General features: G+C 38.7%; 1 protein-coding gene across 2 annotated transcripts in view; it reads left to right on the top strand.

Moving 5' to 3' along the window:
- Positions 1 to 27,803, top strand: part of INTS4 (integrator complex subunit 4) — a 116,866-nt gene that overhangs the window by 46,399 nt on the left and 42,664 nt on the right. For both annotated transcript variants that reach the window (XM_049619751.1, XM_049619758.1), the window contains 7 exons: positions 4,373 to 4,558; positions 5,398 to 5,448; positions 8,883 to 8,971; positions 9,943 to 10,063; positions 15,856 to 15,927; positions 17,636 to 17,810; positions 25,558 to 25,763. In XM_049619751.1, coding sequence (XP_049475708.1) covers positions 4,373 to 4,558; positions 5,398 to 5,448; positions 8,883 to 8,971; positions 9,943 to 10,063; positions 15,856 to 15,927; positions 17,636 to 17,810; positions 25,558 to 25,763 — 900 coding nt within the window. The remainder of the gene's footprint in view (positions 1 to 4,372; positions 4,559 to 5,397; positions 5,449 to 8,882; positions 8,972 to 9,942; positions 10,064 to 15,855; positions 15,928 to 17,635; positions 17,811 to 25,557; positions 25,764 to 27,803) is intronic.

Here is a 27,803-nt window from a genome sequence, read left to right as displayed (position 1 = left end):
AGTTTGTGTATATCAGTTATGGACTCCGATTACTTGTTTGCTCAGTGGGTGGTAGTCTGTTACTATAATTATTTGTTGTGATGTTCAGATTTCCTGATTCGGCCAAGTGGGAGCCCTTTTAAGCTGGCTTCTGTGTTCTTTTGACTTCTCTTGTTCTTTGAATACTTTTTTTCTTTCTGGCACAACAAAATAATCCAGGCTCATTTTGTACTTTCCCTACTCTAGCCCTGGAATCAGCTATAATATATTTACTTATTGGATACATCTTCCTGTGTCTTCAGTTTTGTGTGTGTGGGTATTATTACACGAAGTGTTTGGTTATTGATTTAGGATCAGTATGTTTATCATGCAGTAATTGGAAATCTGAGCAATTCTTCATGCTGGAGACTAGTGGTACTTGGGAGTAATATATGTAAGGAAAACAGGTATTGTGGAGCTTTGTAAATATTTAAGGTACAGATGCTCAACTCTGAACATAGCACAGTTTTGAAAATCATGAAGTAATTTATGCAGCGGAAAGGTGGGAAAAGAGCTCTGGATTGAGTGGATGTCAGGAGTGTTTAGCTCTTCTAAATTATCAGGTTTTTTTTAGACATATCACTTAATCCTTATAGTCCTGTAAAATAGGGGAGTGGCAGATTAAGGCAGGAGAAGAGAAATGGGTGTTTACTGAGGGTACTTCTAGAGACTGTTGTGATTTCAAACCAGTGATTTTATAGATAGAAAAACCTGGAAAATTTGAACTTGAAGGGACTATCTAAAGATACTTGTTTTGTATTAACATTTGTATATTATGCAAATAGCTTATTTCAGTAGCATTATACTAGATATAGCCATCATGTCTTTAAAAATACTGCTGAGAAAACATCCATATGGCTAACAGACACATGAAAAAAATGCTCAGCATCACTCATCATCAGGGAAATACAAATCAAAACCACAATGAGATACCACCTCACACCTGTCAGAATGGCTGACATGAATAGCTCAGACAACAACAGATGTTGGCGAGGATGCAGAGAAAGACAATTTCTTTTGCACTGCTGGTGGGAATGCAACCTGGTGCAGCTATTCGGGAAAACAATATGGAGGTTCCTCAAAAAATTAAAAATAGAGCTACCCTATGACCCAGCAACTGCACTACTAGGTATTTATCCAAAGGATACAGGTGTGCTGTTTCGAAGGAGCACACACACCCCAATGTTTATAGCAGCGCTATCAACAATAGCCAAAGTATGGAAAGAGCCCAAATGTCCATTGACAGATGAATGGATGAAGATGTGGTGTATATGTACATATAATGAAGTATTACTTGGCAATCAAAAAGAATGAAATCTTGCCATTTGCAACTATGTGGATGGAACTAGAGGGTATTATGCTAAGAGAAATTAAAGGAAGACAAATATATGACTTCACTCATGTGGAATTTAAGATACAAAACAGATGAACATAAAGGAAGGGAAGCAAAAATAATATAAAAACGGGGACAAAACTTAAGACTCAAAAGAGAACAAGCAGGGTTGCTGGAGGGGCTGTGGGTAGGGGGATGGGCTAAATGATCAAGGGGCATTAAGGAGGATATTTTTGGGGATAAGCACTGGGTGTTATATGTGGGGGATGAATCACTGGATTCTACTCCTGAAATCATTATTGCGCTGTATGCTAACATGGATGTAAGTTAAAAAAAATAAGTAAATTTAAAAAAACTGGTGAGAAGAGCTAACATGAAAAAGATTGGCAGTACTTAAATGTTGACAAGGATGTGGCACAACTGGAACACCAAGTGTCACTGGTGGAAGTGTAAATTAGTTAAATTAGTACAACTGCTTCGGAAAACTATTTGGCAGTTTGTTATTAACTGAATGTATACATGGCTTGTGACCGAGCAACTCCATTCTTATATATCCAACAGAAGCCCCATTCAAGCTACCACAGTCATGGTAGCATTATTTAGAATAGCCAAAAACTGGAAATAACCCAAATGTCTATCAATATGGGAGAGGAAAAGTGGGTTGTGGTGTACTGACAAATGGAATACTATATGGTAATGAAAATGAAGGAACCATTGCTATATGCCATACTATGGATGAATCTTACAAACATAATATAAAGCAAGAGAGGCCAGACACTGGTTGATTTTACAAAGTATAAAAATGGGCAAAATAGGGCGCCTGGGTGGCTCATTTGGTTGAATGACCAACTCTTGATTTTGGCTTGGTTCATGATCCCAGGTTTGTGGGATCAAGTCCCTATGTCAGGCTGAGTATGGAGCCTGCTTAAGATTCTCTCTCTCTCTTTTTCTCTCTCTCTCTCTCTCTTTCTCTTTCTCTCTTTTTCTCTTTTTCTTTCTCTCACTCTCTCCCCCTTCCCTTCTCCCCCTTCCCTTCTCCCCCTTCCCTTCTCCCTCATCCTCCTGTCTGCACCTCTCCTCCGCTTGCACTCTCTCTAAAATTTTAATATGGGAATGCAAGCTGGTGCAGCCACTCTGGAAAACAGTATGGAGGTTCCTCAAAAAACTAAAAATAGAACTAACCTACGACCCAGCAATTACACTACTAGGCATTTATCCAAGGGATACAGGTGTGCTGTTTCGAAGGGACACAAGCACCCCCATGTTTATAGCAGCTCTATCAACAATAGCCAAAGTATGGAAAAAGCCCAAATGTCCATTGATGGATGAATGGATAAAGAAGATGTGGTGTGTGTGTGTGTGTGTGTGTGTGTGTGTGTATATATATATATATATATATATATATATACACACACACACACAATGGAGTATTACTCCGCAACCAAAAAGAATGAAATCTTGCCATTTGCAACTACATGGATGGATCTGGAAGGTATTATGCCAAGTGAAATTAGTCAGAGAAAGACAAAAATCATATGACTTCCCTCATATGAGGACTTTAAGAGACAAAACAGATGAACATAAGGGAAGGGAAACAAAAATAATATAAAAACAGGGTGGGGGACAAAACAGAAGAGACTCATAAATATGGAGAACAAACTGAGGGTTACTGGAGGGGTTGTGGGATGGGGGATGGGCTAAATGGGTAAGGGGAACTAAGGAATCTACTCCTGAAATCATTGTTGCACTATATGCTAAATAATTTGGATGTAAATTTAAAAAAATTAAAAATAAAATCAAAAAAACTGAAAAAAAAATTATAATAAAAAAACATTGGCCAAATAAATCTAGGTGTTAGAAGTCAAGATATTGGCTAATTTTTATGGTGGTGGAGTAGTTTATTGGGGGGGGGGGACCAAGAGGGGTTTCCTGTTCTGTTTCTTTATCTGGGTGCTTTTTTTTTTTTTTAATTAAAAAAAAATTTAACATTTATTTTTGAGAGAGCAAGACAGAGCATGAGTAGGGGAGGGGCAGAGGGGGTGGGGGACACAGAATCTGAAGCAGGCTCCAGGCTCTGAGCTGTCAGCACAGAGTCTGACATGGGGCTCGAACTCACGGACTGTGAGATCATGATCTGAGCCGAAGTTGGCCACCCAGGCGCCTTTATCTGGGTGCTTTTTATATGTGTGTATTCATTTGTTTAAAATTCATTGAGCTGTACACTTAACCTTTTTGCATTTTTCTGTATGGATATTAAAAACTTTAAAAACTTATACTTTTCTGTTTTGTTTTTAGATTTGATAGCAAATAAAATGCAGTTTAGGAGCTTTATTTATTTATGTAAAATTTTATGAATTTATTTGAGAGAGACAGAAACAGCACAAACGGGGATGGGACAGAGAGAGAGAGGGAGAGAGAATCCCAAGTAGGCTCCGTGCTGCCAGTGCAGAGCCTGAGGTTGGGCTTGAACTCATGAAACTGTGAGATCATGACCTGAGCCAAAAACCAAGAGACACTTAACCAGCTGAGCCACCCAGATGCCCTTGGGGGCCATTTTTAAAGTACCTTCTCAGGGCCCCTGGGTGGCTCAGTCGCTTAAGTGTCTGACTTCGGCTCAGGTCATGATCTCATGGGTCATGGTTTTGAGCCCCGCACCGGGTTCTGTGCTGACAGCTTAGAGCCTGGAGCCTGCTTCAGATTCTGTGTCTCCCTCTTTTACTGCCCCTCTCCTGTTCATTCTCTGTCTCTCGAAAATAAACGTTAAACAATTTTTTTAAAAAGTAAATAAAGTACCTTCTCTTTATAAGGCAAAGTGCTAGCTCTTGGGAATACAGAGAATCTTATTTTCTAAGGACTCATCTTTATGATGATACATACTCAAGTAACATGATACTAGAGAGACTGGTGAGAATGTTGTGTTTGAGTCATTCCTAAAGCTGATATAATACTTTTGTTTCTGGTTTTTTATTTATTTTAAGCTATCTTAATCCTGTCCTTTTGTTCTCTCTTTTCCTTTCATAGCACCTCACAGATACCTCCCATGGTGTAAGAAATAAATGCCTGCAATTACTTGGCAATCTTGGCTCTTTGGAGAAAAGTGTCACAAAAGATGGAGAAGGCCTAGCTGTCAGAGATGTCCAGAAGATTATAGGGGATTACTTCAGTGACCAAGACCCACGAGTCAGGACAGCAGCTATAAAAGCCATGGTAAACATGATCATGGAAATCAGAGGGTGACAGTTTGATTTGTTTGTTTCATTAAAAATTTTTTAAAATGTTTTTTTTGAGAGAGAGAGAGAGAGAGGGAGGGAGGGAGGGAGGGGTGGGCAGAGAGAGAGAGAGGAAGACACAGAATCTGAAGTAGGCTCCAGACCCTGAGCTGTCAGCACAGAGACTGATGTGGGGCTCAAACTCACGGACTGTGAGATCATGACCTGAGCTGAAGTTGTATGCTTAACCGACTGAGCCACCCAGGTGCCCCTCATATGTTTGTTGTTTTTTTTTTTAAAGTTCATGGCTAATGTTGGTTTGGGTGCTTTCTGAACACCCCCCCTCCCCCTGAATATTCCTTATGCTCACTTTCAGGAATGTGTTGATGGCATCACAGAACTCAAAGGCACACATTCCTTTGTATGGCAGGTGTGCTTTTCTTTGGGCCTCTCTGGTAGCTTTCACCCATATACTGAAACATAGAGGGTACAACTTATACCTATTATAATACCAAGTCACATCCCTCCTCCAGGCCCCTGGGTGGGGGGGTACATTTTAGGGGGAGGTAGTGTTAACCATTTCTTCTTTATCCTTCTTATCATTATTTAATATTTTTCTAATATCCCCTTGGGACAGTTGATGGGTTAGATTTATTAAGTCTCTTGAGTATTTCTACCCAAAGGTCTGACCAGATTTCTTACTTGTATAGCATTAATTTTGGCTAATGGGAACTATGTTAATCTAATGTAATGGGGGAAAATATATGAGATTGTGGGGAGACTGTGGAAATACTGATCTTTTTTTCTCAAATACTTAAACTTATTTCTATTATCTAGTTGCAGCTTCATGAAAGAGGACTGAAATTACACCAAACCATTTATAATCAGGTACCTTACATGATTACTGTCTGGGAGAGGAGGAAGGATAGTGAAACTGGGAGAGTGTATACTAGTTGTCAGAATTTGAAAACATGGAGCATCAACTGGCAACATTAATTGGGATGAATGTGAAGTTGTGTCTAAAACACACATGTTAGTAAGAGGATGGAGGATATGTAATTGAGTAGCACTAATACATGTAAAAACGACTTTTAGGAGGATTTAGGTAGCTCACTGTGTATACCAGAGTACACAAAAAGAAGTGTGTGTTCAGAATAAGCAAAGAGGTAGTCTTTCTGATCTTGTGTTTGGTTGGGCCAAGCATGAAGTTGATTCGAGGCACCGTTCTTGACATAGTAGAGTTTTTCTGAAGAAAGATGACTGAGACCCTGGGATCATTTGAAAAAGTATTCACAGTATTTGTAGTATTGGTAAAGAAACGCACTGTGAAGTTGTAGTATCACTAGGAGAAGCTGATTGACCAACAAAAAGGCCTTACAAAGTGATATTTCTCTTGTAGAATAGTTGAATGAATCTGGAGACCAGCAATCTAAATCCATGTCAGAGACCAGATTTTGTACAAAGAATGGTTTTATCTTTCAGAAGAAGATGGTAATTAGATAAGCCCCTATGATTGATACATAAACCAAGTTTATTCTTTTACATAATTACATAGAATGAGTTCAGAATGGTTGTTTTGGTGTGACTAGCACCTTATCTCCCTGTAGGAAAACTCTGTGGGAAGCCAAAAAATTTAAGGAAACTTAGAGAGTAAGGATTCAGAGGAAGAATAGTTAGTTAGGTGATTCAGATATTTAGTGGCCTAAGACTGTGTCAGTTAACAAGGCAAGCAATGATGAGGGCTTCAAGGGAGTGAGGATGGAATGTTGGATTATTTGAGGTGTGAATTTGAATTAGGTACCATACCAGTTTTGGTTGAGTTTGAAGGATTGACGGGACACCCATGAGGAAAGTTCCAGGTTGCAGGTAGTTGTGGAAGTGTGGAGCTCAGCAGAGGTCAGAGCTGGAGGTGGGTAACTGAAGCCATCACTATCTAGGGGGCATGTGGACACCCAGAGAGAGTAAGAAGATTGAAGGAGACCAAGGATGGAAGCCACAGGTAAGGTCCAACATTTAAGAGAGAGAAGAGACGGAGGAGGAGGAAAAATACATTCCACAAAAGGCAGGAGGGAGTTCTCACAGTTGTCACAGTCACATGCTGCTGAAAGGTCAGCGAGATAGGCCTGAAATTGACCCATTGGACTTTTTAACAAGGCAGCCATTAATGAGTTTGGAAAGAGCAATTTTAGTAGAGTGTTGGGGATGGAAGCCAGATTAGGGTCAATTGAGGTAAGGCATTTCAATAGTGACTGTACTTTAGGGAACTTGGCTATAATAGGATGGCAGGATGGAGGATGGTAGAAAGGGACATGGGACTGAGGGAGGGCTTTTTGTATTTTAAAGATAGCTGCTAAATAAGTATGTTTATGTGTTGAAGGGAGCCAGTGTTTTGGGAGAAATTGGTGATGGAAGAGACACAGGGGGATAAATGGTAGAGTGAGTTCCTTTAAACAGAAAATCAGATTCATGAGCTGATTCATCCAACAGATACTAATGAATACCTAATGCTGGTTGTATAACACCGAGCATGTTGGATAGGATCCATGCCCTTCACATTCTCATGGATGAGACAGGCAATTAAATAAATAAACACAATAATTAAGCATGTGAATAGTGCTATGCAGTAAATAAATAGGGTGCTATAATAGAGAATCACAAATAGGACCTATACTGGAGGATGGTAAGGGAAGGCCTGTGTGAGGAAATGATGGGATCCATAGCAAAAGTAGAAGGATTAGGAATTAGGATACTTTTTCCTGAGACATTAAGAAAATGAGGTGTGGGAGAATACAGGTATAAATGAATTTATAACTGTTATGGAAGAGTTGGAGCATTTGTGCCTGAGAACCTGGGTTTTTCTCAGATAAACATGCTGCCTTATGGCTGGAAGTGGGGTAGGGGCCCAGAGCGGGAGGTTAAGATAAGCTGCCTTAGGGAATGGGAGTGGAAAGCAGGGGTGTGAAAGATTTCAGAGAGAGTAAGGTTCGAGATCATGAGCTCCCAGTCCCCTAGAGAGTGTGGTCTTTGCTAGTGCTCTGCTGCCCTTGTGAGGAATAGAAAAGGTGTTGGGTTTGTAGAGCGGCTGTAGAAGTCTTGAGAGCATTGTCAGTGGTAATGCTGACAGTGCTGTCGGGACTAAGTAAAGGCAGGTTATGGAGCAAGGAGAAGGTGGTTCATGTGGAGAAAAAGGGTAGGATTAAAGCAATGGTTCTCAACCAAGATGATTTTACTCTCTAAGGGATATTTGACAGTGTCTGGAGATATTTTGGGCTTTTGTAACTGCGAGGGAGAGGGAGAGGGTGCTGTGTTACAACCGTTTAGTGGGTAGAAGCCAAGAATATTGCCAACCATGTTAACAGTGCAGAGGATAGCCTCTCACAACAAAGAATTGTATAGTCCAAAATGACAGTAGAGGCAAGGTTGGGAAATCTTGGTTAAACGGATAGGTAGGTTAAGTGAGACTGAAGAGCAAATGTGACGGATTAATTCATGGAAATGGAGGAGCTGGTGGAGTAACAGGTTATGATCAGAGGATCATGGAATATAGGATTTTTATTTTTATTAAAAAAAATTTTTTTTGAGTTTATTTATTGAGAGAGAGAACAAGTGGGGACAGGGCAGAGAAAAAGGGGGACAGAAGATCCGAAGCTGGCTTCATGCTGACAGCAGAGAGCCCAATGCAGGGCTTGAACTCACGAACTGTGAGATCATGGCTTGAGCAAAAGTCGGATGCTTAACCAACTGAGCCACCCAGGTGCCCCTGGAATATAGGATTTTTAAATTCTAGAAATGGAGTAGTTCTGGGTGTTGTTGAAGTCTAGGGTGTTGCTATGTAGGTGGGGCAGGGATATTCCATTTCAGACCAAAGTAAAACAAAAATCTGGCTTCTTTTGGCAGTTTAGCATTAAAATTATACGTTTACTTAGAGTGCTTGAGATTTCAGATTGCCAGAAATTTGTGCTTTGATTTTACAGAAAGGGAAAAAAAAAAAACCCAACAACCCAGATTTGGGGTTTGTGCCCATGTGAACAGCGCTGTGGGCTCCCAGCAGGCTTTGCTAAGATCGATACTATTCTAGGTGGCTTTTGTGCTGTCTTTCAATCTGTGGTTCTGCTTTCAGACGTGTGGTGGGAGTCAGAACACAGAACATAGCTGACAGAGGCCAAGAATTCTTTGTTGGGCAAAAGTACAAGAAGTTAAAACTACCCACAAGTATTTTGATTGGCATCCTTATCCAGCTACCCTGTCTTCATTTTGAAGGTAGTTTGAACATCACCTGTGAGGACACAGAACTAATAGACTTTTGGAATTCTTATTTGCAGGCCTGTAAATTGCTGTCTGATGACTATGAACAAGTGCGCAGTGCTGCAGTCCAACTTATCTGGGTTGTCAGTCAGCTCTATCCTGAAAGGTCAGTGTGGGTGTAAGCCAGCTTTTGTTCATTGCTAAGCCATTTTTCTCTTCTCCCATCATGCAAAAAGCCCTCCTCCAGATAAGGAATGTTGGTTAGGTTTTTTAGAAAGCAGTGTGGAATAGGGGGAAAGTACAGATCCTGATAATCAGGATGCTTGGTCCTTATTTTTCAGCTCTTCTGTGAATTTTCCATGTACCCTGGGAAAGAGACTTCCTCTCTGGGTCCCAGCCTGCTCATCTATAAATGGAGAGATTGGCTGTCTTTCTCAAGTGCTGTCTAAGCACCCCACCCCACTCTTTTTTTAATCTTTAAATTGTTTAGGGCCCGTTTTAGTAAATACAAATGCCAGGTAAAGACACTAGGTGAGTTTGAGAATAATGATCCCTTGTGAGGTGTTTTCCTCGTTAAAAATGTTTTCATAGTAATTAAATCATTTATTTACACAGTGATTCTTTGAGGTAGAGTGATAAATATTATTCTATTTTCTAAAAGAGATGCTTCTGTAGGAAAAAGAAGTATTTTTTTCCTCTTCATTAAACTGCCTGCTAAAATTGGAAAACCAGAATATTTTATATTGATTCTATGATTTGCTATATTGACAGCAATGCAATTATAGGAGAGAATAAACTTAAAGATAAAAATACTTTGTGGTAGCTAGTTTTTGGTATCTTTGTAAATCTTTGAACCTTTGGTGGGTTAAACACTTTTATTCCAGACACTGAAAATTTACACTGTAACTAAAAGTGTTGTTTCATACTCTCAGAGTGATTTCTTTACTCTGAAATGTATTCTATCACTCTAGGATTTGAATTACTCAGTTGTCATCGTGTGTGTGTGTGTGTGTGTGTGTGTGTGTGTGTGTGCGTGCGCACGCGCCGGTTTTCAATGGTTATTCTCAGTTTATTGAACTTGCGGCTTTAGGCTCCTGTTTTGTTATTTGTGTGTGTTTTTTTTTTCTTTTAATTTAGCATTGTCCCAATACCTTCTTCTAATGAAGAGATTCGCTTAGTTGATGATGCATTTGGAAAAATTTGCCACATGGTCAGTGACGGCTCTTGGGTGGTTCGAGTTCAAGCTGCAAAGCTATTGGTAAGTTACACTTTCTTTAATGAACATGTTTATTGTTACACTTGTATAAATACTTTGAGAAACTACAGATAGGGATAGATATAACCCACTTATAGAAAACCTAGTATTTCTAAAAATAAAAATAAATGGCTTACTTTCCAGTGGAGAAGTAGTCTTTTAGAACTAGGAAGAATTTTAAAGATAATCTTATTTAACATTGTTACCATATGAGACAGCCAAGGCCTAGAGAAAAAGGAAAATAATAAAAATAGTTGCTTTACTAAGCACCTGTTATGACCCAGAGAGTTTGCTCTGACACCACTTACATTATCTCATTCACTCTTCACAGTAACCTAGAAAGGTAATTACTATTATTCCCATTTTCAGGTGAGAAAATAGAAGCTCTGAGAAGTTAATTATCCAATTTTCAGATACAGAGTTGTAGAGTGGGCTTCAAATACTAATCTCCTGACTTTTAGGCTGGTACTTTCCTACTGTTTTGCCTTTGGTAATTCATGGTACATTTGTTAAAAAAAAAAAAAAAGAAAAATTAACTTTTCAGAGATAGAACTGTCTTACAGAAGAAAGAATGTTGGTGTATTATTACTCAGCCCTGTTTTATAACTATGTTATCTAGGACATGCCACTTGATCTTAGTTTCCTCATCTGTTAAGTGGGTCATAATATTCTCTCATGTTTACCTCACATGGTTGTCATGATGCTCAAATGTGATACTATATATGAAAATACAAATTATAAAGTACTATACTAAACATGGGGTATTGGGGGTGGTTGTAATATGTAAATACATATATAAGTATTTGTAAAAATTTATATAAATGTCACAGCAAGAAAATCTGAGATTCTTTTTGGACACTTCCCTTTTGGGGCCCCCATCTCTGCCAGTCTTGGTAAGATTGTTGGCTGAATACTTTGGACACAGATTCAATAATAGCCCTACTCCTAAGACCAGTATTTATGGGGTAACTGCTGAAACTTGTGTGAAGCATTTTCATGGAATAATAAGGAATTTGGATGGTTTCAGTACTAGATCATATTGCTTGTCCATGATAAAGTACAGAGTTAAGCCAGTTATTGATTTTATGTATTTTTATTGATTTGATTTATTTTATTTTAGAGAGAGCACAAGCAGGAGAGAGGGGTAGGGGGAGAGAGAGATAATCTTAAGCAGATTCCATGCTGAGCAAGGATCCCAACCTGGAGCTCGATCCCGCCACCATGAGATCGTGACCTGAGCCAAAATCCAGAATTGGACACTCAACCGAGTGAGCCACCCAGGCTCCCTTGATTTTATTTTTGAATTCACATTTTAAAGCTGTGTTTTGGTTTTCAAATATTTTAAAATTTGAAACAGTCCAATCATTCACCAAATTCTGTCATTCAACATTTCCTGAGCATCTACAGTGTGCAGTGTGTGTATGTGTGAGGGAGATGTTGCAGGGGAATGATTCAATAATACATCTTGATTTGAGTAGGCAGTTAGAAGAGTAATCCTTAAAGCAGGGTAATTCAGATTTTTCAGTTTTGTACCCTGTAAGATATGAATTTTATTACGTAAAACTATATGAATAATGAATTACCATGGTGAATTGAAAGAGTTTCCACTTAGATGATTCTAACTTGAGTCAAATGCTTTATGTTTTAATTTCAGTGATTTCAGATCCAAACAGCTCCATATTATATAAGTAATTATGTTTGTACTTCAAAAGCAATTAACAATCTAATTTTACTGATAATAATCATTGTTACTATTTATAGAGTTCTTAGCCTACTAAGCTAGGCACTTTTAGTCCTGTACACATACACATGCACCCACTTTTTTATATGAACAAGTACATATGTACATATATATACATACATATCCTAATAAACATAGTTATTGCAGATAATTTTTAATTCTTTTAAACTCTTTGAGGGGTACCTGGGTGGCTCAGTCAATTAAGTGTCTGACCTCGACTCAGATCATGAGTCCCACGTGGGTTCTGTGCTGACAGCTCAGACCTTGGAGTCTGCTTAGGATTCTGTGCTTCCCTCTCTCTCTCTGCACCTTCATCTGCCTGCGCTCTGTCTCTGTCTCTGTCTCTGTCTCTCCCTTTCTCTAAAATAAACATTAAAAACAATGTTTTTAAACTCTTTGAGGTAGATATTCTGTTAATCATTATGTAAATAATAAAATAAGGTTTGGAAAATTGATGTAACATATCAAAGGCCACGTAGATAGTAAATGACACTTCATGATCTAAAACTCATGTGGAATCTCTTCCTAGTGATAGTCCAGTTACACATTGAGAGCTGTGGTTGTACGGTTAATGCCCTGCTGATTTACCAGTTCCTCTGTGTCGGCAAAGAGGTGTACTCCCCCACTCCAACTCTTGAATAGACAAAATTGTCATCTAATCTGCATATGGTTTTCAGACTGTGTTCATCAACTGAGTATAGTTGCTGTCTTCAAAGAGTTGGCAGTCTGGTAGGTTGACATAAACAGTCAGTTATAATACCTGGTACTCCTAGGAAAGAGAGCACCTAACACATTGACAGAAGGCTTCTTGGGGGAGGTGATTTCTGAACTGAGTTTTGCAGGATAAATATGAGTTGGCTAAGTAAATAAGGAAGGAGAAAATATAAGAAGATACAGAAGGAGTACAATTGTCATGCATACTAGTATACTAAACTACAATATCATACTAAAGTATAAGCAGTTTAATATATCTTGGTTGTGGGGGGATAATGTTAAACGTGTGGGATGTGCAGCAAGATAAAGCTCAAGAGGAAAGCAGAAGCCAGGTTCTTCAAGAACTTAAATGATAAGGCTTTAGATTTAAGTCCATCTTGCACAAAAAAATCAAGTCTCCATTCTCCTTGGCTTCTAGCAGTATGAAAAATTTAAGAAGTAGGCTGTTTCAGAAAATTCAAAACCATGTGGAAAGTCAGTTTGTAGTTATCCGTAACTTTCCCACTGAGGCAAAGAAAGTTGATTGCAAGTATGCAGCTCCATGGGACGATTTAGAATACAGTCATTACTGTGAAATTAATCATGGTAATTGGTGTTTTATTTAGAATATAGTTTTTAGTTCAATGACTTCTGCTTAAGATGTTTGATCTTTCTTACTCAGTAATGGTTCAACCTTCTTTATAAGACTCCAGAAGTGTTTGACCTTAAAGATGATAATATTTTCAGATAGATTGTAGGTTAAGTCCATAGCCATAAGGGCTAGTCTTTCCCAGGGCAAATGCACATGTCTTTGTCAGTGGCAGTTTTATGTTTCACATGGTAGTTTTTTGTTTTTTTGTTTTTGGGTTTTTTTTTTTTTTTGGGGGGGGGGGGGGGGTGGGTTACTTTTCTTTATCACTTAATTGGGTAGAAGCTGGAGGCTAGTGCAGATTTACATTATTATTGAACAGTTATAATTGAGCAGTTTTTGTTCCGAAAGCAGGTTTGGCATACTTGTTTGTTAAATATGGTTTTCTTAGTGTTATAAATATAAATTGTTAAATAGTACTAGCACAGTTGGAGAGACCTTACCTGAATGTATTTGTCTTGGTTAAAGTAGAAAAGAATGTAGATGTTTTTCTGCTTGGTGAGATATACCTGACGATGAATTCCTCTTTCTGGTCACATCTACTCCTCTAGCACTTTCATGAATGATGCCATCATTTACCCAGTTGTAAACCCAGAGGCATTTGGGAATTCTTTCTGTGTCCAGTATCCACGGAGTTGTCAGCTCTTACCAGGACTGTCTTCTTGACCTCTTTTGAATCTCTCCCTTTTCTATTTCCACTGTTTGTACTAGTTTAGATCCCAACATTTTTTGAGTGGGTTACTATGTCATAGAGCTCTTGGTATTTGTGGACTAAAATGGAAAGCTTCACATAGTCTCAAGACAGCATGGGAAATTTGTTGCAAATAATGATATGTAAATTTTTGAGGCTGGAATTTGAATACTGCTCCCTCTCTGCTACTGTGTCAGGAGAGAGCTCGGCTAAAGGAATTGGAGGAGAGCATTGAGACTAGGGATTTGAGTAGTTCACTGTGAAGTGAACAAAACAAAACAAAAATTTGATTTTTATAGGAAAAAAAAGTGCCCCCTAAAAATCCAACTGTTAATGCTGGTGGTAAAACTAAACAGAAAATTAAAGGAGATCTTAAAAATTTATAGTTCTTATTCATAAAATTGATGTTTGGATTAAAAACATGACTGTTGGATTTGATATTGGCTCAGATCTGTGTAACAAAGAAGGCCATCAACTGTACCATGTAGAAATAAGAAAAAAAATTGAAACTACTTACGTGAAAATAGTTCAACAGTTGCTCTCCTGGTGTTGTAGGAAAGGTGTTAACTTGGGTGAGGATATTCCCAAAGAACATGTAACTATCTATGGAACATGTGATTGGAGGAAAAAAAAGTCCGAGCCTGTATAAGCATTTACATATTTACTGACTCAGGAATTAGAGAAGATTGCCAATATATTCCTTAAGAATGTCTAGGACCTGCTCTAATAGCCTGCTAATCCATCCCTCTGCTTCATTTTGATTCTTTCTGGTCCATTAGCCACATTGTTGCTAAGAGGATGTTTATGAGGTGTAAATCTGTGTTTCACCCTTATTTGAAATGAGCAAATTACCAAATTTCTCAGCCTCAATTTCTCATCTAAAAAATGAGGATATTTCAAGGTGCCTGGCTGTCTCAGTCAGTAGAGCATGCAACTCTTTTGGTCTTGGGGTCATGAGTTTGAGTCCCACGTTGGGCGGAGTGATTACTTTAAAAAAAAAAAAAAGGATAATTTACACTATTTTTGGGATTATTAGAAATAAAAATTTTAAATACAAGTAAAATATTTTGTATAATTTTGAGCTCACTGTTTAAAAAAGATTGTCTAGTTATTATTCATAATTATGGCAAAGCCCTCACCATAACAAACACAAAAAAGGATATGAGAGAGGCCTTTTATGATCTGTTCCCTTGCTGTCCTGCCTCATTTTTGGCACCACTATCCTGTGTTTCATTCACTTGATGGTTCCCTCATGGCATTCTCTCTTTATGCATTTGCACTTGTGATTACTGGTTCCCCAAATATATCTCTCCCTGCCTCCACCCTGTATTTCTTATTCTCTGAGTTTCCCATAGTACCCTTTATATATGTATTATAACATTTTATACATAATACAGTTATCTCTTTACTTACCATTTTCCCTCACTAGTCTGTGAGATCATTGAGTGTAGAATTGATGTCTTATTTTTGTATGCTCTTCCTGGTTACTGGAGGCATATAGTTAAATGGTTGTTCAGTAAATATATCTTTATTGAATGAGTGAGTGAATGAACAAATGATGGAAAGAATAGGATGAAAAGGAATGGAGAAATAGTGGAGAGTAGTGGTTAAGGCAAAGGATTCTGGAACCTGGGTTTATAGCCCAGCTCTGCAAATTACCTGTGACTTTGAATGAGTCACCTAACCTTTTTGTGCGTTCTTTTCTTTTTTCTTTTTAACTTTTCTTTTCCCCCCATATATAAAATGGGACAAATAATAGTATTTACTTCATAGGGGGACTAAATTAGTTAATATATTTATAAATGGTGTGTGACACATAGTAAGCTCTGTTTAGCTGCTTGCTGCTATTGCTAATGTTTTTTTTTTTTTTATTTTGCTGATGATTCAGAACTCATAAGCATCTTTGCTATCGAGAATAATGTTATCTTTATGCATTTAAGTTGGCTGCAAACTTTGAATTTTAAGATAATATTCAGGTCTTAAAAGTTGTTTAATTTGCTCTGGATTCTTTGTTTTTACAGGGCTCTATGGAACAAGTCAGTTCTCATTTCTTGGAGCAGACACTTGACAAGAAGCTTATGTCAGATCTTAGGGTAACTTGAAATCTTTGTTGTTTAAATTGGGTTTCTGTAACCATTATCAGTGTAGCTATATGCTGAGTGGTGTTGGTTTAGTTTTGCAACCCATATATTTGTTAAGTAAATGTTGGGTGACTAGATTACATTTTAGTTTAAAAATCTTAATAACTTGAACCAAATTACAAGTTACTTCATTAAATTTTAAATTATTTTAATGAAATATTTTACACAAGTTGTGTCTTATATAGAAACTACAAAGGTCTGGTCTTATTTTATGAGACTGTAGGATATGTTAGGATTCCTTTTCCAGAGTTTCCATGGAAAAGTGAGTAAATTCTTTCTCTAAACAGTAACAGTGCCTCTTATGGAATGCCCTGACTGTGTTAGTTCTCCGACATAATTGTCAGGACTGTGTACAAGTTAATATATCATTATCTTAATTTGTAAATTATATAAGTGATAATAAAGAATTACAGAATCTTTGATAAATAGAAGGAAAAGGGAAGCAACTTACCCATATTCCCGCTGCTATAATACAGTGACTTGTCATTTTGGTACTTTTCTCTCCAGCTCTTATGCATGTTGTAAACATTGAATCATTGTATTCAGATAATTTTGTAGTCTACTTTTTGCATTTACCACTACATCATATGCTTTTTTTTCAGAGAGTCAGCTTTATACTTATCATTTTTACTGTTGTATAATATCTTAAGTTGATGTGACATAATTTTTTAACCCTGTGTTATATAGATTCTCCCAATTTTTCTACCATTTTAAATTACATAAAGAATATCATCTTCATGCATATTAGATCTTGTCTTCTTTTGAGTCATTCCATAAGATAAATTCTTAGGAATGGTTAGAGAGTTTCTGTCTATGCTTAATGAAACATTACCATGTGGATTCCTGAAGGTCATTGCCTTAATTTGAGGTTGGTGATTGATTAAGTGTTCCTTGTGTATACTAGAGTAGAAATATAAAAAACAACATGCTTATGGTGAATGGTGAAGGATGAGTAATGCAAGGGTTTCTAAGATACATCACAGAGTGTAAACTTCATCTGACCCACATCCTTGTAGGCTTAGGTGCTATATTTCATCAGTGCCTTTGAGATGATCAGCCACAAGGATGTGGACTCACACCAAGAAGATTCATAAGAGGCTGATACATAAAGCAGAATGACAGTTCATTCATGCTGAGAAACATAACTCAATTTAATTGGATATTTACTTTAGTTGGCCAGTATATTCCTGTTTAGGCAGTCTATATAGAAAGGGAATTTACTAGAAGGTTGCGTGGTAAGTGCAGTGTTGCTCAAATAAAGCACAGTGTTACCAAATTCAGACTTACGTCTATTGGGACTAAACAAAAATTCTTTTCTAGGGTCAATGTTATTATCTACTCAGGATGGTGTGGAGGGACACTGCTATTATTTTCCTCTCTGGTTTTCCTTTTCCTGTGTTGCCATGGTGAACAACCACCTGTCTGATCAGCACATTCTTTTGCTATCTTCAATAAGAATACTATCAACCGTGACAGACCTGTGACTTTTAGTCTTACTTTAAGTTGAATTTACAGTTCTTTGCTCTGATTTATTATTTTCTTTTGAAAATGTTAAGTCTCAGAGAGCAATCTTATTTCCTACCTTCCCATGTTCCCAATGTACATCTTACTGTTCCCTCATGAACCTCCTGCAAGTGGTAATTGTCATTGTCCTATACAGAGAAAACGCACTGCACACGAACGTGCCAAGGAACTTTACAGTTCAGGGGAGTTTTCCAGCGGCAGAAAGTGGGGAGATGATGCTCCCAAGGAGGAAATAGATACGGGAGCTGTGAACTTGATTGAGTCAGGAGCTTGTGGAGCCTTTGTTCACGGATTGGAAGATGAGATGTATGGTAAGTATGAGTGCGTAATAATAACGGTACCCATTTACTGAGTGATGGCTATGTATTGGGCATCGTACTGGTTAATATACATGTATTGTCTCCTTTAGCCTTTATAGTCACTCTATGAAGTACCTACTATTATTTAATTTTAAAAACAGAAGATTGAGGCCCAGGTGGTGTAATACAGTGGTAAAGAGCACGGACTTTGGGTTCAGTCAATCTGGATTCAAATTCCAGCATTTCTATATGACATGGTTGATTATAAGTGTTTCTGAATTATGAAAATCCAATGAGGTTATATATGTACAAAATACTTGGCACAGAACATGACCCGTTTATAGTAAGCACTTAATAATTGGTAGTAAAAATTGATATCATTGATATTGATAACGGTAACTTGTTTTTGATCACCCAGAGGCAATATTTAAACCCATGTATGTCTGACCTCAAAGCTTTTATTATTATGACTAATGAAAACTTTCTTTCACCTTCTTTTTGAAAGATATTTCACTGGAAATTGAATTCTAGATTAATGGGTTTTTGTTGTTTTTTTTTTATCAGTCTTGTAAAGATGTTCCACATTTTCTCGTTTGCATTCTGCTGCCATTTTTTTTATATTTGTTCTGTATATGATGTGTCTTTTTCTAGCTGCTTTTAGGATTTTTTCTTTATCACTAGCTTTAAGCAATTTAATTACACTGTGCCTTGGTGTAGTTTTCATGTTTCTTATGCTTGAAGTTTGTTGAGCTTCTTAGATCTGTGGATTTATAGTTTTCATCGAATTTGGAAAATCTTCGGCCCATTGTTTCTTCATATACTTTTCTGGCCCCATGTTTCTTTGGAGACTCCAATTACACATACATTAGACTACTGAGGTTGTCCTGTAGCTCACGGGTGCTTCATTCCTATTTTTTTTATTTAATTTTTTTTTTTCTTTATTTTAGAGAGAGAGGAGGGGAGATGGGCAAAGGGGGGGAGAGAGAGAGAGAGAGAGAGAGAGAAAGAATATTTTAGCCAGGATATATGCTTAGCATGGAGCCTGCCTTAGAGCTCCATCCCATGACGCTGGGGTCATGACCTGAGCTGAAATCAAGAATCAGACACTCAATCGACTGAGCCACTCAGGTGCCCCATTCATTCCTGTTTTCTTTTAGTCTTTTTCTCATTTCATTTTGGTATTTATTGCTTTGTTTTGGAGTTAACTCATCTTTTCTTATGCAATGTGTAATCTGATTTTAATCCCACCTAGTGTATTTTTCATCTCAGACATTGTAGTTTTCATTTGTACAAGTTCAATTAGAATTTGGTTTTGTTTAGGGGCGTCTGGGTGGCTCAGTCAGTTGAGTGTCTGACTCTTGATTTTGACTCAGGTCATGATCCCAGGGTTGTGGGATTGAGCCCCGCATCGGGCTCCATGCTCAGTGTGGAACCTGTTTAAGATTCTCTCTCTGACCCTCTCCCCAACTTGTGCATACTCTTTCTCAGAAAAAAAAAAAATAATAAGAATAAGAATTTGAGTTTGTTAAGTATCTTATACATATCTTCTTAATCTGCTTGGTCTTTTCTTTAACTTTGTCAACAGAGAATACATTTACAATAACTATCTTAATGTTTTTGTCTGCTAATTCTACAATTTGTGTGATTTCTTTGTTCGTTTGGTTGATTGATTTTTCTTCTCCTTATTAATTATATTTTCCTACTTCTATGCATGCATAGTAATTTTCAATTGGATGCCAGCCATTGTGAATTTTACTTTATTGGGTAATGAACATTGTTATATTCTTAATAGATACTTTTTTTTTAAATTTTTAATGTTTATTTTTGAGAGATAGGGAGAGAAGGAGTGTGAGCAGGGGAGGGGCAGAGAGAGAGGGAGACACAGAATCCAAAGCAGGCTCCAGGCTCTGAGCTATTAGCACAGAGCCTGACATGGGGCTCGAACCCATGGACTGCAAGATCATGACCTGAGCTGAAGTTGGACACTTAATCTACTGAGCCACCAGACGTCCCTACTTATAAATATTCTTGAGCTTTGTTCTGGGATACAGTTATTTCGTGTCTTATTTTTAAGCTTTGTTAAGTGGGACTGAGGCAGAATTTAGTCTAGGGCTTATTTTTCTCCCAACTCAAACAGACTCTTCTGAAATAGTGGTAGACCATTTATGAGTTTTGGAGATTTTTCCCTCTAGTCCCGTTTATTGGTTCTTTCTCAGACCTCAGATAGTTTCTTTACAGATCAGAACTCAGGTGATATCTTTTAAAAAAAATTTTTTTTAACGTTTATTCATTTTTGAGAGAGAGAGAGAGAGGCAGAGGCAGAGAGAGAGAGGCACACACACACAGAAGCTGAAGCAGGCTCCAGGCTCTGTGTGTTATGAACTCTATCCACATTGGCTTTTTCAGACTCCCAGCTCTGTCTTCTCAACTCAGGGGGACCTGGAATCTGGAAATTTCCCAGATAGTAAAGGGGTATAATTCTAGAGCTCACCTCATTTATTTCCTTTCTCTTAGGGATCACTACCCTTTATTTATCTTATGTTCCAGTGTATTGAATACTGTTGTTTCTTTTTCTTATCTCTGTTTTTAGTTGTTTCAGACAGAAGGATAAATCTGGCTATCTTAGCCATTAATAGAAATTCTGCAAAGCTCTTAGAATTTCCATAATATGATGCTATCTATGTCACATAAAAAAATGTCATTGCTTTGAGATGATTGACTACAACCTTCTCATTTTTAGTAAGAGTAACAGACCAGGGGAGATAATACTGATTGTCCAAATTTTATAGTAAATTTGTATCAGGATTAGAACTCAGGTCTTTAAAATGCCTATAAAAATTACCTCAGAATAGAACTTCTTAGAAGGGCAAGAAAATTACTTTTTAAAGACAATTTTCTGTTAGAAGATGTAAGAATTGGATTATCTTGGGGCGCCTGGGTGCCCCAGTGGGTTAAACCTCTTACTCTTGATTTTGGCTCAGGTCACGATCTCACGGTTCATGAGTTCGAGCCCCACATGGGGCTCCATGCATGACAGTGCAGAGCCTACTTGGGATTCTCTCTCTTTCCCTTTCTCTCTGTCCCTCCTTCTGCCCCACACTCTTTCTCTTTCTCAAAATAAATACCCCCCCCCCCCCCCAAATTGGACCTTATCTAGTTTGCTATTAAGTTTCGGTGTATTAGTACCTTCCCCACTTTCCTACAGTTTGCATTACACTGCTTTGCTTTTATGAAAGACCTACATCAGTACCTGTTTTCGTTAACCAAAAGAAATCCAAAGAGGAGTTTGTTTTCATGAAAAAAGTCCTTACCATACTCATGTAAGTCTTTTGTAAAAGTGAGGTGGCATAAAGTTAACTTTAGGAAAGTGAGGGATATGTGCTTTATGTTATTTCAGCTTGTGAAAGGTTTTGTGGTAACCCTCTACTTTTGGATAATGGAAAGCCTGTATATAGAAATTAGGTAAAAGCAACTCTGCTTTTTTGTTCTCTGTGAACTTGATACATGAATTACACTTACATAGTAGGTCTCTCTCTCTCTCCCTCCCTCTCCCTCCCTCTCCCTCCCTCCTCTCCCTCTCCCTCTCCCTCTCCCCCTCCCCCTCCCCCTCTCTCACTCGAGAGAAGTCCAGTTATTAATACACATTTTATCTTCAGACAAGTAACTGGAGCCTATTTTATTTATTAGTTTTTACTCGTGTTTTTGCTTTGTTTAGTTTTACATTTGAATTTCATCACTATTAATGTTTATGTGACTTAGTTCTACATAAGTTTGTCAGTAAGGTTTAGCTAAAGGAACTTTGGAAAGTGAGTATCAGGTATGGCAGCTTTCTGTTTGTTTGTTTATTTTTGAAGTTTTATTTATTTTGAGATAGCATGAGTGGGAGAGAGGCAGAGAGAGAGGATCCCAAGCATACTCACACTGCCAGAGTGGAGTGCGATGCAGGGCTTGAACTGTGAGATTATTATTATTATTATTATTATTATTTAATAAGTTTATTGTCAAATTGGTTTCCATACAACACCCAGTGCTCATCCCAACTGGTGCCCTCCTTAGTGCCCATCACCCACTTTCCCCTCCCTCCCACCCCCCATCAACCCTCAGTTTAGTCTCAGTTTTTAAGAGTCTCTTATGGTTTGGCTCCCTCCCTCTCTTTCTTTTTTTTCCCCCATCCCCTCCCCTGTGGTCTTCTGTTAAGTTTCTCAGGATCCACATAAGAGTGAAAACATATGGTATCTGTCTTTCTCTGTGTGACTTATTTCACTTAGCATAACGCTCTCCAGTTCCATCCACATTGCTACAAAAGGCCATATTTCATTCTTTCTCATTGCCATGTAGTATTCCATTGTGTATATAAACCACAATTTCTTTATCCATTCATCAGTTGATGGACATTTAGGCTCTTTCCATAATTTGGCTATTGTTGAAAGTACTGCTATAAACATTGGGGTACAAGTGCCCTATGCATCAGCACTCTTGTATCCCTTGGGTAAATTCCTAGCGGTGCTATTGCTGGGTCATAGGGTAGATCTATTTTTAATTTTTTGAGGAACCTCCACACTGTTTTCCAGAGTGGCTGCACTAGTTTGCATTCCCACCAACAGTGCAAGAGGGTTCCCGTTTTTCCACATCCTCTCCAGCATCTATAGCCTCCTGATTTGTTCATTTTAGCCACTCTGACTGGCCTGAGGTGATATCTCAGTGTGGTTTTGATTTGTATTTCCTTGATGAGGAGTGACATTGAGCATCTTTTCATGTGCCTGTTGGCCATCTGAACTGTGAGATTATGACCTGAGCAGAAGTTAGACCCTTAACCAACTCAGCCACCCAGGCGACCCACAGTTTTCTAGTTTTGTCATACTTATAAAATTGGGGTAAATTAGGGACATGTTTCTGAGAATGAAATGAAGCCTTATTTCATTGGCTGTGGACTCTAGTATCACACATATTTTTATTTTTTTTTAATTTTTTCAAACAGGAAAATTTAAGTTAATTAAGAGATAGAGAGAGATTGAACACGCATGTTCACATGGGGGAGGGGCAGAGAGAGAGAGAGGAAGAGAGAGAATCCTAAGCAGTCTTTGCACTATCAATACAGAGTCCGATGTGGGGCTTGAACTTAAAACCATGAGATCATGACCTGAGCCAAGATCAAGAGTCGGACGCTTAATTGACTGAGCCACCCAGGCGCCACATCACACACATTTTGATTCCTCTAGTTCCATGTTCTGCCTCTCATTTGGGCCTTTGTTAATCTGGTTCCTCTACTTAGAGGCTTCTCTACTTAGAGGTTTCTCTACTTAGAAAGGCTTTTTCCCTTTCTTTAGACTTAGCAACTCCCTTAGGTATTGTTTTAGAGGTCACTTGTTTCAAAAAGTTGCCTCTGATCCTATTGAGTGGGCTACATACCTCTGCTGTATTTTCTTACACTCCCTCTACTTTTCATTGTACCACTCATCACTTTGTACACAACACTTTGTAATACAATTAACTATTCTTGTCTGTATGCCCTGGGAGACCTTCTCTTTCTTGTTCATCTTTGTGTCTTCAGTACTAAGCACAAAGCTAATAAGTAGCAAAGCCAGGATCTTATTACACATGTTAAGGCACCCAAGGATCAGTCTTTTTTTTTTTTTTTTTTCTCCCCTCTGGCATAGCTGATTCCTTTGCTCTGAACCCTTAAATAGACTGTAATACATACATGTCCTTCCTTCTTTCCTTCCTTCCTCCCTTCCTTCCTCCCTCCCTTCCTTCCTTCCTTCCTTCCTTCCGCTGGAGAGGGGGGAGAGAGAGAGGGAGAGTGTGTGTGTGTGTGTGTGTGTGTGTGTGTGAGAGAGAGAGAGAGAGAGAGAGAGAGAGAGAGAGAGAGAGTCAGTCTTAAGCAGTCTCCACACTCAACATGGAGCCCAGTGCAGGGCTTGATCCATGGCTCTGGGATCATGACCTGAGCCGAAATCAAGTGTCAGTTGCTCAACTGACTTAGCCACCCAGGTGTCCCAAGACTAATACATTTCAGCATTCCAAAAAGTCTAGTAGAAATAGTTAACTTACCAGATTACGCATACAAAGTGAAACACCAAGTTTCTTTGCTTTTGCTTGGAATTGGCATCAGCTCAGGTCTCTACTAATTATCTCCCTCTGATCAGAAGTCTCTGTGATTCTCTTTGTGGATTTGTTAAGAGTTACATGTGATTTAGTGTGACATAATGGGTAAAGCCCTAGGCAGAAGAGCCCACAGTTAATAGATTTGGGTCCATCTCTGGCTTTCTTTGTAATTATTAGCAATTTCATGTTTAAATTACATTATTATGAAGTGTAGTAAATCCTTCCCTTCTGATGAAAGGAAGAATTCATAACTACCAATAACAATATGAGTCGTCTCCCTTTAATGTAGTAACTCTGCTTTTAAAGTGTCTATGAAATCTTTCTTATACAAAAACAAATTATAGGGGCGCCTGGGTGGCGCAGTCGGTTAAGCGTCCGACTTCAGCCAGGTCACGATCTCGCGGTCCGTGAGTTCGAGCCCCGCGTCAGGCTCTGGGCTGATGGCTCGGAGCCTGGAGCCTGTTTCCGATTCTGTGTCTCCCTCTCTCTCTGCCCCTCCCCCGTTCATGCTCTGTCTCTCTCTGTCCCAAAAATAAAAAAATAAAAAACGTTGAAAAAAAAATTAAAAAAAAAAAAACAAAAAACATTATATTTGTGAGTTTTAACCACAATTTGAGTGGTTTATTTTTCTTCCTTTTTTGGAACTGTACATTTCGTGGCAGAACCATGTGGGGACCAGGAACAAAAGAAGCATGTATGGAAATCTCGAGAGCATTGTCTATAGCTTATTCATCTCTCATCTTTGTGTCCCAGCACAGGGCCTGGCATGTAGTACACATTCAGGAAACATTACTAGTGAATGAATGAGGGGCTTCCTGAATTTAGTGGCTTCACTGTTACCTGTTTGGGGCATACAAAGAGAAGACATGCCTCTGTTTTCAGAGTGCTTATAAGACCCATGCCTATGCTGTAGCTGAGACCTACTAAGCTTTTAACATATATGCCAGGCAGTGTGCTATATGCTTTACCTGTATTATGTCATTTAGTTCTCCTAACTACTTTGTAAGGAAACGAGTATTATATCTGGTTAAGGGGGAAAAAATGAGGCATCTGGAAGTTACTTATTCAAGATCTCCCTCCAAGTTAATGGAGGGATTACTCTTCACAATTCACTGTGAGATCTTTCTCATTCTAAAGCATGTATCCTTAGCCACTGTGTGATGCTAGTCTAGAATCAGCAGACCTGGGTACTAGTCTTATCTGTGTTCTTACTCACTTTAAGGCAAGTTTATTCACTTTGCTGAATCTTATTTCTAAAATGCGAAAATGATACCTAGTCTGTTTTAATCCTAATGTAATATAAAATCTGTTTTTTTTTAAAAAAAGTATGGAGTGGAGTACTGTGGTTGGAGTACTGAGTTAAATAAGAACTTTAGTTTTCAAGAAATTCACTTACTGGAGACAGAAGTGTGGCTTGATCACATGTCTCCAGAGTCAGGATCTAAACCTTAGTCCCTCTGACACCAAAGTCCTTGTTCTTAGGTCACCGTGAAGGCGGTAGCCAAATCTGTGGGCATGGAGGAGATCTTCCAGAGAGAGCTTGTCAAGTGAGAGGAGTAGAAAGCGAAAGGCGAACCTGAATGAGAAAGAATCCTTGGACTCGTCCCATGGCTCTTAACCTGATGTGCGGTTTTATTTGTCTCCTTTTCTGTAGAGGTCCGCATTGCTGCTGTGGAGGCTCTCTGCATGCTGGCCCAATCTTCACCCTCTTTTGCTGAGAAGTGCCTTGATTTCCTGGTCGACATGTTTAATGATGAAATTGAGGAAGTACGTCTGCAGTCCATACACACCATGAGAAAAATTTCTAACAATATCACCCTCCGAGAGGATCAGCTTGACACCGTCCTGGCTGTGTTAGAGGTGAGTCTTCAGTTTGTTACTCGTTTCTTCACCAGTAACTACTGAGTGCCACTTTTTTTTTTAAACCAGGCGTTGTGCTAGGTACTGGGGATGCAGTAGTATGTGGGCAGCGCCATTCTAGCTTTTTAGTACCCACCTCTGCCAAGTGCAGAAGACTCGCTGTTAAACAGGAAACTAAAAGAAAGCTTAGAATGGCTGTGATGGGGAAAACACAGGGTTCCCCGAGGATACTGACAGGTTGTGACCTGAATTGTCTGAGGTAAGCTTGGGAGGTGGGGAAGGAGGAAGGACTGCTGTAGTGGACACTTGAAGGAGGAGTAGGACTTGGTGAGATCCTTTCTTAGGAAGGGATGACGCCAGTGGTGGGGGTGGAAGGGCACCAGGGGAGCAGTGTCTACGGATCCAGAGGTAAGAGTGAGTATGATGCATGTGAGGAATTAAAAGGCATTCATTGTGAAGTAGCATAGAGCTGAAGTAATAGAAGCAGGGAGAGAAGTGGTTACAGATAATTAGGGCAGGGGCTAAATAATGAAGAATTCTTTTCAGCCTTTGATTTGATTTAGTTCTTCTAGTGAATCATACGATGTTAAAGCAGAAACGGATCTTAGGGAATAGACTCATTCAACCTTGGAGTTTTACAGAAAAGAAAGTAATTTGTGTGAGGTCACAGAGCTAATAAGTGGCTGTGCCAGGATAAGAACACAGATTAGCCTCCCAGGCTGTACAACTCTGTGGTTCTTGAATTATTTTTCTCAAGTATTGGGATTTTATTTGTGACTACCGAAGCTTTTCAAAATACTAATAAATGAGATTTGGTCTCTGGTTTCTTTTCTGGTTTCGTTTGGTTTGGTTTTGGTTTTTCAGATACTGTGAAAGGGGTAGGTATTGGATGTAGTCATTAAGACTTGTTACAGATTTCTGCTGTCTGCTTCAGAAAATGGATTGGGTGCTTTGATTTTGAAATTTCCTATCAATTTTCTCAGTTGCTCAGCACTTCTGGTAAGCTCTTTCCTGAATTTTAAGTCTGTATCTATAGTTTTTCATGTGTTTTTTTCCTCAGAAGACAAGCTAGCATTCTGTGCATTGTTCTCCGTGGGTGGGCCCTGCAACCTAGCCCCGCCTTTCCTTTTTTGCATTCTTTTCCACCATTCCTCGTCTTGAACTTTATACTGGAGTCACTCCCCTAATCAGCATGCTTTTCCTCACCATTTTTCTTTCACTGTAAGTTTTCCGCCTCTGCCACTTTTCTTTTCCTTTTTTAGCCACTTCTCACCTAGTAGACTCATGCGTATTCTCAGGATCTGCATCAGGCAGCATATTCCCTAACCAACCCACAGCAAGTGGGTTAAGTAGCACTCCTTTGTACTCCTGTGTCACCCTGTGTTTAGCATAGATCAGGATGTTTTTTGATTATTTAATTCTTTATTTCACAAGACTGAGAACTTCTTAAGGGGGCAGGATCCTGGCTTCTTTCATTTTTTTATTTCTAGTGTGGTGCAGTGTCTGACACAAGTAGATGCTCAGGACATGTTTGCTAAATATCTGAGCTATGTTCCAAGCAATGTTTTGGTGTACAGAATTGTTCACAGGGCCAAGCATGCTTATGTATCTCTTATTACAGTTTTCACATTTTCACATTTTATCATTAATGGCAGGTGTTATCTCACCTCCCTGATGACATCATGAGCTACTTTTTTTTCATGTTTATTTTTATTTTTGAGCGAGAGAGAGATAGTGAGCACATGCCCATGCACAAGCTGGGGAGAGGCAGAGAGAGAGGGAGAGGGAAGATCAAAAGCTGGCTCTGTGATAACAGCAGCGAACCTGGTGCGGGGCCGAACTCAACAAACCGTGAGATCATGACCCGAGCCAAAGTCCGGTGCTCAACTGACTGAGCCATCCAGGCATTCTGTGAGATTATGAGCTACTTAAAGAGAGTGACCATGTTGTACCCTTCATCGTATTCCTTTCAGGGTTCAATGTAGTAACATACACTTAGTGGATGCTTAGTAAACATGTCCTAGAACAGATCTGCACAGC

This window comes from Panthera uncia, chromosome D1 (genome assembly GCF_023721935.1).
Source record: "Panthera uncia isolate 11264 chromosome D1, Puncia_PCG_1.0, whole genome shotgun sequence".
Taxonomy (NCBI): domain Eukaryota; kingdom Metazoa; phylum Chordata; class Mammalia; order Carnivora; family Felidae; genus Panthera; species Panthera uncia.
Note: the sequence above shows the minus strand (reverse complement) of the source record. Positions and strands in the feature narration are given on the sequence as shown.